General features: G+C 27.3%; 1 protein-coding gene across 1 annotated transcript; it reads right to left on the bottom strand.

Moving 5' to 3' along the window:
• Positions 1–8,727: 8,727 nt before the first annotated feature.
• LOC145834723 (uncharacterized) lies at positions 8,728–10,456 on the bottom strand. The gene is made up of 2 exons (XM_082942226.1): positions 10,218–10,456; positions 8,728–10,158 (listed from the first exon to the last, which is right to left on the bottom strand). The coding sequence occupies exons 1-2, from the start codon at positions 10,260–10,262 to the stop codon at positions 9,055–9,057; spliced, it is 1,149 nt and encodes a 382-aa protein (XP_082798352.1). The 5' UTR covers positions 10,263–10,456; the 3' UTR covers positions 8,728–9,054.
• Between the last annotated feature and the right edge of the window lie 464 nt (positions 10,457–10,920).

The following is a 10,920-nucleotide window of genomic DNA, read 5'->3' as shown; positions in this document are numbered from 1 at the left end:
TAAGTCTTAAGAAGGTTATACTTTTAAAGTTTGCTGTTAATCTGAAAATTTTTTGATAAAAATTGTTTTTAGTATTTTAGTTTTGACTTGTATAACGCAGTAGTCCTAAATATTCTATTAATAAGATTGTAAATGTCTACATATGTATATTAAGTTCAATAATTTATACCATCAAAATATTTTTATGCTTAAATAAGCTTAATAAAATTGTCTTGATAAGGTTCTAGATAACATACTTTCAATAAACTGTTTATAGATTGAATATAGACTATTTAAGGCCTCTAAAACTTATAATTATTTAATATTTTATGACACTTGTAGATTATAGACATTATGATATTTATAGATATACAGTGGTTTTTACGTATTTTTGTAATATTATTGTTGTACGTTATAAACTTATTTTAAACCGAAAAGAACGGAAGAAAACAAACGTAGTAACATGCTGATATGCAAATAGTGGCGATGCGTGATAACGTCATAAAGGAGCAGATTAACACGAGCTAACTTGAGTTCAATTATCTCTCATACTTTAAGTTTCATTCTTATGCATTTATATTATAACTGCACACTTTAAAAACACATAAAACAACACTAGATGGAGTTTTATTTGCTCCACATTCCCATGAAGTCATCACACGTCACCCCTGAAACAACTGTGATTCAGTTTGAGTAAAAAAAAAACTAGCTCTTATCTATACATATAAAACATTTTATTAAGTATTTTTATTAAAAAATTGAATTCATCAGCAAAAAATAACTTTATAAAACATCAATAAATGAAAGGAAATACACTAACTATATTTCCACAAGCTTATTTTGTTAGCACTAATTTTAAAGTTGTCAAAAGCAAAGTAAAATAAAATTACTTATAAACATATGAAGTAACTTTTTTAATCAATTGTTGTAAAACCTTTGATTAACAGACTCTTTCAAAGTTTACATGTAAATTCTCAATTTAGAAAAGCATACAATTTTAAATATCAAACTAAAACTCTGTTAAAACGTTGAAATACTCACAGTGTAAAAAATCAAACTTATAATAGTACTTATGTAAATTTAAATAAGAAGTATTATATAAAACGTGACCACATTAAACAACTTATTTTCAGTTACGTCTCTGAATAGACTTAATGGAAGAGGTAATTTCGTACCTTCTGACCAAACATTATTTTCAAAGTCATTCAACAGAGTCGATGATTGTTTTTTTTTTTAATTTCCTCCAAACACGAATACTTTTTTGTTAAAAATACAACGTCCAAAATATGAACGTTATGTGTGCATTTGAGTACAAAAAGTAAAATGATTTGTCTCACTCAAGTTAAGCTCAACTGAGTTTATATTTTTGTTTTGTATGCTTAAACCACACCGATAACAAAGAACTTATCGTTATTAACCACAACCTTGTGGCCCAAACGTTTTTGAAGGAGTCTGGTAACAATTGCTATCCATTCATTCTCACCTAAATCGTATGTTTCTATTGTGTTTAAACTTCTCCGACCGTTTGATATACCACCAATGGCCCATACTTTATCTTAGAAATGTATAAAAGCAACTGAATTTATTTTTGTATTCACACTAGCAACTTCAATTCATTCAGAATACTCAATGCTTTAAACTTTACATTTATCAAGGTCCTGATAATTTTTAAATTCTCCACCTACAACAAAAATACATCCAGCAAATAAACACATTCTAAAATATCTTCTTTCGTAATGCATTCTGGGAATCGTCAAAATATACTTTGTCTATTTTTTATTATCTAGTATCGATTCACAGTCAGCTAAACATATCTCATTTGTGATACCACCATCTACATAAATATTACCTCCAACAACAACAGACTGATGATTGGCTCTTTCTGATTTGAAGTTATCGAACAATACCCATTTGTTTGTCTTAAAACTTTACTTGAAAACTGAATTATTGCATGTTCCAGTACTTGGTCTGCTTCGTGCAAATGTAAAACCCCCACTTGCTGTTATAGTTTGGTCGTTTTCAGTCGATTCGTTTTGTCTTTTAAGTTTTATTAAAACAAATAATTAAACGTGTATCTATATTCATAAGTAATTCAATTTATAAGCGATTTTTTGATATACCAAGTTTTAGACTCTGCTAAAAAACATTCTTCTCCAAAAGTTTATTCGTTTACTTTTGGCGTAGGGGTCTTAATGACAGCGTTGAAAACTTTCTGAGTTGAAGTTTGCAACAGCAAATCCCGTGGCCAACACACATACAAAATAAAACTGTTGTCTTCTTTTTTTGAGCTTATTCCATTTATCAATATTTTTTTCAGACTGGTTAGTTTCTATTTTTTTGTCAAAGCTTTACAATGTTTCTTTCTCAGTAGCTAACTTTTTTTCAGAATTTTTTAGTATTTTGTAGTGAATTTTTATAGGTTTTTCAAGTCAACCTGAAAGTTTTGTTTGCTTCTTTTAGGGCCTTGGTTTTATTATCGAAATTACTTAGCTTTTTCAATAAAGATCTAACATTTTTCCTGTCGTAATAAGTTATTTCTTTAACTTGCTTTTTAATTTCCTGTATTTGAATGACATTGTATAATCAATGTTGCAAGATTTCCAAAAAAAAAAGTTTGGAATACTGTATAACCGTATTTTATTTTTGACTTATATTATCAAGCTCGAGTAATTATCGGGCGATTTTCTAATGAAAATCTGCTAACTATGCATTATAGAGTGAAATTTAAACTTTTTATCCCAAGTTGATATATAACTAAAGCTCTTTTTTTTTATTCAAGCATACTTTATTAATACAAAGTTCTATCATTTAAAATTTTAAATGTATTTTGTTTTTTAACATAGTAACTCAAAAGAGTTTGTTAAAAATAGAATTTAAATGAGAAAATTTAAACCGAAATAAAAAATAGTACAACTGTAGTAATGTATACAATGTATTAACAGCTAAAATGACTTGATCAGCTTTTAATCGTTTACAAGAACTTAAATTGGATTGCAAACGTATAAAAAATCAAAAGTTTTAAAAATATTTTTTTATACAGATAAATGTAAATCACTATTGTACTCCCCGTATTTAACCAACTTTATCTCAAAACTTATTTAGAATTTTAAATTCTGTGACAAGCAAATTATAACTTATTTAAAACTTTTCAAAGTAAGATCAAGCGTGAAAAATGTGATTCATTCCCTCGATGCCCTTAATTATTTAAAAAAAATTAACAAAATAAAGTACGTATTATCTTCAAAAGCTGAATTTTTTAACATAATCTACTAAAATCAAGCTTATAAAAGCTTATATATTATGGGGTATGCAGCTATTGAATTACTTCTGTTGTAATCTGTTTTTTTAATTAATTAGAAACTTTAAATGCGCTAGGATATTGGTTTTTAATGTAAATACTCTTCAAATAAAAACTCAAAAATATTTTTTTATGTCGAGTTGCTGGCCTACTGTGTGCGTCTTTGATTTCCAACAAGAAGGATAAAACAGTTTATCGTTAATTAGTGTGTGCAGTTCTATATCTTCTTCCACTGTATAATAAGAGAAAGTATACTTGAAGGTCAGTTTAAGCTGAAAAATAGAGCTGAGTCTTTCTGTTTTATTAAAGCTTTTTTTTGACTGTTTTTTATTTATACCCTGATCCCTAATCCACTTTACCCCAACATATTAGAAACTAATAAAAAAATTAAAATGTTATAGCTAGAATTAAAAATAACATGAAACAAAGCTTATTTTTTTGCTGGCTCAGCTTTTTTTCAGTTCAGACTGACCTTTAATTATACTAGTTATAAAAAGTATGTTCAAGAAGCAGAAAAAAAAAATCTAAGAGTATTCAGGCAAATACACAATCTTCCTTGACAAAATTTGAAAAGTTGTTTTTCTCTTTAGAAAGTTTGGTAGTTATTTATCCTAACTTATTTGTTTTTTTAATTTAGTGCCTCTATACACTGGACAAATGCTTTTGTAGTGAAAAATCAACGACATATACAGTAACGTATCTTGCTATACTCATTTTTTCTGCATCTAATGTACTCAAAACATTATCTTTGAAGTCAGACTAAGGATGTCACATTCTGCAAGATGCTTCAATAGAAAGAGTATAACTGTGGAAAATAGTATCCACTATGCTTCTAGAACCTAAATACCTCAGTAGTTATTGTAGTCACTTTTTTTTATCAATCAAAGCTCTTCTTGTCAGCACTAGCAAGAAATTTTATACAGGGCAGACCTCCATAACTTGTACAAATCAGGTTGTATGTTATGAGCTAACTTGACATTACTATTGGTTAATTTACCAATGAAGACCCGGCTAAGTTGCTTAATAGTTAGTAGATTGAAATCTAGCTTAAGATTTTATTCGTTTAAAGTAGTTCGGATGGAAACGGATCTTAATATCGAATGAATTAAACGGAAAACGATTATATAGGATACTATTGGGATGGAAATACTTAAGATCCTAAATAAATAGGATAAGAACTAAACCTAATGAGAGTTAACAGTAAACCAAAATATCGACTTGTTCCGTTTTAAACTTAAGTAGCTCTGTTAGTGACAATTTCCTTGTTAATACAACACTAATGTGACATAATTTATTCAATGTTGTGACGTCTTTTCACACAGACACTAAGGCAACTTTGAAATATGAATTGACGGTAGCATTTCTGATTTATTTTAAATCAAAAGTGGGGTAAAGCAAGACTACGTACTTGCTTAAACTCCTTTTAGAATCTTCTTTTCAATTTATTTCTGTCTCGTTCTATTTAAAGCACGCTTTTATTTCATCAACTACAGTAATTAAGCTTTATTCAAGGTCGCCTTTGTAATCTTCATTAACGTCTGAGAGCAAAGCGAAATCTAAAGATTACCACAATACGTCACAATACTTTGCTGATGATGTTGCAATCGTCGCCCACTCTGCTTAAGACAGAAACTACTGAGTTAGTTTTCATCGGCATGATCAGATTTCGGCCTTACAATAAGTTTTTTTTTTAATAAATTTCAAAGTCAAGGATCATACATTCTACCATCAATTAAGATCAACGACAGGGATATCGAAAATGTAAAAACTTTTTTATGCTTAGCTGAAACATTGCGTCAAACACATCATTTGACAAAGAAAATAATAGTTGTATCAGAAAGACCTCAGACATACTCTCTCTCGTTTGACTGCAAAAGTTTTGGATAACTTAAAATTGGGCACTCGCACAAAAGCTAAAGTTTGTTGTTCCTGTGTATGCAGTAATCTGCTATATGGTAGAGAAATATGAACGTTTTAAGAAAATCAACACCTTCCACCTATAATGCCTCCGTCGCATCCTTTGCATATCATCTCAACAAAAGATCACCAGCAAGACGTAATATATTACCACAATGTACTTTTACCTTAGTCAGCGCAGGCTTCGCTGGCTCAGTCATGTTCTGAGGATGGGTTCTGAGCGAATCACAAAGTCTCTGTTGTATAGCGAATTGTTTGTTGGCAAACGCAACCGAAGTAGTCCAAAACTACGTTGAAAGGACGTATGTAAGCGCGACCTAAAAAGATTTAATATAAAAAGTGATGAAAGAAAGTTGCTTGTAAGTGACCGCCTCAAGTAGCGATCTATTATACACAAAAGACTGAAGGAAAGGTAACATCAATACAAGGAAACCGAGGATGACGAAGAAATGATGAGTGAAAATAATTTTAACTATTCTTATTTCTATTAGTTTATCTATTACTTTTTGTTTTATTTATTGTATAAAAGAGTATAAAAATTTTTGTTATTATTTATTTTTGTTCTTCATAGCACAACACGCATAGCAGATTTTGGCTGATAGTGAGCCTATTATTTTTATTAGCCCAAAAATTAAATACAGAGTACCAAAATCTTATTTACAATTTGTAATAGTTATTTTAATAAAAAAACAATAGCTACCTAAAATAATATTTTACAAGTTATACTTTCATCTTTTTGTCAAGCTAAATTAATTTTGTGTTGAACGTTTTTACTAAACTAATATACCAAGATAAACTATTTAAAATATAAATTTAATCATTTGTTAGCAAAAGATCCTAGCAAAACAAGTTCACTGGAATATATAATAGTAACAAATAATACAGCATCCTTCTTTTATTACACTTATAAATGTTTTCAAGACAATACAAAGAAACATGTGTTAGTGTAATAAAACACAATTGTCCTGGGCATGACGTTAAACTGTTCTGGTGTATGACTTGATAACCGAAAGGTTTTTTTACACCAGGCCATTTGACCAAACCTTTTGAGCGTATTTTTTGTCGTTCAATAAACAATAACAAACAGAAACATGTGTTATGGTTTATTGAACAAACAAAAAAAAGCGCTCAAATAATATTCGGTCCAAGGACCTGGTGTACGAAAAAACTTTTCGATTATCAAGTCATACACCAGGATACAGTTTAAAGTTATGTCCAGGACATGATTTTAAAGGAACATGTTAGTGTAATAAAAGAAGGATACTGTATAATTTTTTGTTGTTATACAGTCTATAATACACACACATAAAATAATTTAATTTACAACCAGCTGTAAACTGCAAAAAGTAGTTTCTAAAAAAATGTATAAGTATTCTAGATTGAAAAATTATCAAAAGCTCAAAATTGTATAACTAATATCCTATTAAGAAATGTCGCAAAACTGTATAAAAATCTTCATATAGAATTTACAATTTTTTTTTAATTTTTCATATAAACAAGTTGAGTTTTAAGAATATTTACTTAATGACAACTTAATATCTTAATCAATATTCAGTAAAAACTTTCTGTATTAAAAAGCAAAGTTTACTCAAACAACATCTTATTGAAAAAGTCATAACTATATTGGATTGACACAAGGTTCAGTCTTAGGATCATTATTGTTTTTAATACTTTTTAATGATTTACGTTATACAACATTACAGTAGTTTGAAAAGTTTGTTTCTGGTGTAAATTCAATACTACTTAAAAAAATGCGTATAATGATTAGAAATACTGCAGGTCATAACTGTTTTTTTATTTATTAAAACATACTATTTTTTCTGTTAAAATTCAACTATTTGATGTTTTAAAATCAAAATCACTCCAGTTAACTAAAAGCTTAGATTAAGTTAACAAGAACGTTATAACATATTAAGCACGATGTTTTTACTTTGGTTACTTGATAAAATAAATAATTTATTGTCAATTTCCCGATTAAATAAAATGATCTGAATAACAGAAAGTAGAACTGATTATTTTGTTATTCGATAAAATAATTTTTAGGAGATATATTTTACGTTTTAAATTAGTTTTGACTAAAAAACATTTGAATTCGATAGCACTGTGCCCACAAATATTTGAACAAAATCTAATGTTTAAGAACTTCTGTGCACTTTGTACAGAATTTTTTGAACTAGTTAAACTATTTGAAGCAAAGTATGCATCTACTGTAAGCATTTTTTTAATAAGTCAACTTAACTAAGAAGAATAATTTTCTCTTTAATAACATTGTAACTGGCAAAAGCTTTTATATTAACAACTTTTTAAGAATTTTGTTTTTAATGAATTACTGTTTTTAAATTACACTTGTATCAACTACTTACCTACAAAACATCTTTTGATAGATTAGTTAGTAAATAAGTTTAAACTTATCTTTGATACGTTTTTTTTTATGTTATGTAATGGTATATTTACAGTTCCCACCTTTTTATCTTTACTTATCTAACTTTTTTACTATCACTTTTACCCCTAACCCTTGATCGGTAAGCGGTTCTCTGATTTGATTGGGTGGGAATTGTGCGCGGGCTGAAACTGAGCGATTCCCATATTCAATAGTTATTTACTCACAGTAATTTACTGAGTTTGGCATTGTTTAGTGCAAAGCAATTTGTGTTAATAAAGTAATCAAAGCTGAATACTTAAAAAATTATCACTATCCTAAACTACTCTTTCTTATAGTTTTTTTATTTATCAACTTTTTGCTTTCAGACTATATGACTACAGAAAATGTTAAAAACTTAATTTATAATCTAATATAATACGCATGTCGTACCACCATATTTATCAAAACAAATCAGGAGTTTTTTCTGTACTTTTAATAATTTTTTGATAGCAAAAAATCTATTATTGCTACTAGAAAACATAAATTAGCTTCTCTTATTTAGTAAAAATTTGGTCATACAACTGAATAATTTAAACTTTTAAGATATTAAATATTAGTTAAAACAAACTTGTAATAAAATTACATCAGACTACAGCAGTGCATAGTATAAGTTCTAATGTAAGTTTATAAGTTTAATACGTCAGGAAAAAAATACATAAATTACAAAAATAAAATATATTAACACTTAACAATCAAAAGACAAACAACACAATTTAAAATTAGTATAAAAATTATCCAGAAAAAATGACTTATGGTTTTTTTTGAAAACATTAATAACTATAGCATTTCAGAAATATATATGATTACATTAAAAACTTATTAAATTTTATAAACAGGAAAGATATTCAACGAATTACTTAAATAATCATGAATCTATACAAAAATAAACAGGTAAAAATTTAAAAAAACTTAAGTTTACAAGTCCAAAGTCATATAAGTCATCTTTTAAAACAAGTTTCAAAAAGGTATACTTTTTATGTCTTTAAAATTTTATCTAATAAAGCTGTTGAAATAAATTATAAAACTAACAACAATTTATTTAAAGATGATGAGTGAAACCATTTTTTCAGGGAAATTTGCATTTGGTTTATACAAAATATTTTTTACGAAATTAAGTTTCATTTAATAATATGTTATATAAATGTACATTGGTAAAATAAATAAAATAAGTTTTTTTAATTTCGAACAACTTTCAAAACAATACAATTTTCAATTTTAGAAGCATGTATCAATAAGATCACTCAATTTAAGGTAAGTGATAAAGTTTCTGTAAAAAAAGTATTTCAACTAAATTAAAGATGTAAAAATTTATAAAAAAATACAAAAACATATATTTAAATTATTAGTAATTTCACACACTTTAAATTACTTTTAAATGTTTACCTACTTAGTTTAATTAACTATGTGTAGAATAAAAAGTTTATACATGAAAAACACTTTACATAATTATATTTGTTTTTATTTTAGTATGGTCTTTTGTTTTGGGTGAATTTATGTTTTCTGATAAGTTCTTAGGTTTAACTTCTAAGGTATCAATTTTAGGAGTATCCGTTGGTGAACAATAATCAGTAGTTGGTGAAATAATTGGCGACTTACTTGATTTTGAGTTTAAATCATCATTAGGATAAAAACTACGGTTATTAGCACAATCAACTAAAGAACTAGAGCTTGAATCACTATGAGAACAGATTTTATCCTTTTTGTGATAGAAGAGTGTTTCTTTATCAAACAAATCTAAGCTAAAACTTTTCTTCGGTGTTGATTCTATTTGTAAACTTTTATTGTTCACTCCTTTACTCGCAGAACTAGGAGTTTCTTTTTGGTTATTCTCACAACTAGATAACTTATCAAGTTTTTCTACTTCTTCGTCTAACTTTTCAAAAAGTTTATCTACTTCATCTTTGTAATTTGAACTTTGATTAAGTGATTTGTTACCATTAAAATTTTTAAAACAAGAGTCTTCAGTAGAAATATTTTCATCAGTATTATCAAAGCAGCCATAATAAAAAAAATTTGACTGACAAAAATTTTGTGAAAAATGCAAAGGACAATATTTTAAAAACTCTGGTACTTTTTTTACACATCTTATTCCATCTAACTCATACTTGCAAGTATTAGTCAAATCTTTTGATTTGTCAGAACTTTTAATTTTTTTAATCTTCCTTATTAGCTTTAGGTCTTTGTGAGAGTAAATACTATTCTGAAAAATAGCTTTATCTCGTTTTTTGATGGTTTTATCTTTAATTGACTTGAGTTTTCCATCAACTATTAATTCTTTATACTTATTTTCTAATATTTGTTTTTGTTGCTCTACAGAAGCAATTTTATTTTTCCATGTTTCTAAATTTCTACTTGCATGAAAAATTTGTTTTTTATAGTACTCTTCATCTGTTAATACATCATCAATGGGCACTGGATCATCCAATGAAAAATATTCAGGATCTACATCATATTTCATTATATCATGAGAAAGCTGTCTTATTAAGGTAGGGTCAAAATCACCAAATCTTGGGTCTTTAAATCTGGAGATATTTGAAAACACCTGTTTAAAATCATTTAAATAAGATTCAGGTACTATTTTTCTTACTAAATAGTCCTCACTAGTTTTATTGTGCATGTGGCAAAACCTATTTTGAAGTTCATCATTCTTGTTTAAAGGCAAAAGACAGCGCTTGCCAGTATTATCAGATATGTAAGAACAAATGCCACTACATCCTTCTGTGTTATTAATATCAAAGTGCATTGCACAATATTCTGAATCTTCTTTTTTAAGTCTATGACAAACAAACCCAGTGTAAGAACACTTTATATTTTCACTAGTTTCATTGCTCATTGTTTTAAGTATCTGTAAAATATTTTACTGTTTAAGCAACATAGTTGTTCCTATTTTTGTACTTTTAAATAGAATAATAAAACTAAAACTTTTACTCAAAACTTACTATTACTATTAAGCATTTCTATGTATTGATACTAAACAAGTTAAAAAAATCCATTTAACATTATTTTGTTCAAAAAAACCTTTAATTACTTAAGCTCATAGAAATTGTTATATATTGAATACACTATTGATTTGTAATACACAAAATACCAAGTTTCTATTACATATAGACTGCACCATGTGATAGTTTTTTTAACTTTTTATCATAGTTTTGAATATTAATTTTTAATTATGTTTGCCAATAAAAAGTCCAAACTAAACAAGCTCTTTGGAAAAAAACAAAAAATAGAAAAGTGTAGTTATCTTACTCTAGAGTGTGCACTTAAAACAACTTTATAAGTGTGTACTCAACAATAAGAGTATACC

The sequence above is a fragment of the Thalia democratica genome, chromosome 4 (genome assembly GCF_965202585.1).
Source record: "Thalia democratica chromosome 4, ktThaDemo2.hap1.1, whole genome shotgun sequence".
Taxonomy (NCBI): Eukaryota; Metazoa; Chordata; class Thaliacea; order Salpida; family Salpidae; genus Thalia; species Thalia democratica.
Note: the sequence above shows the minus strand (reverse complement) of the source record. Positions and strands in the feature narration are given on the sequence as shown.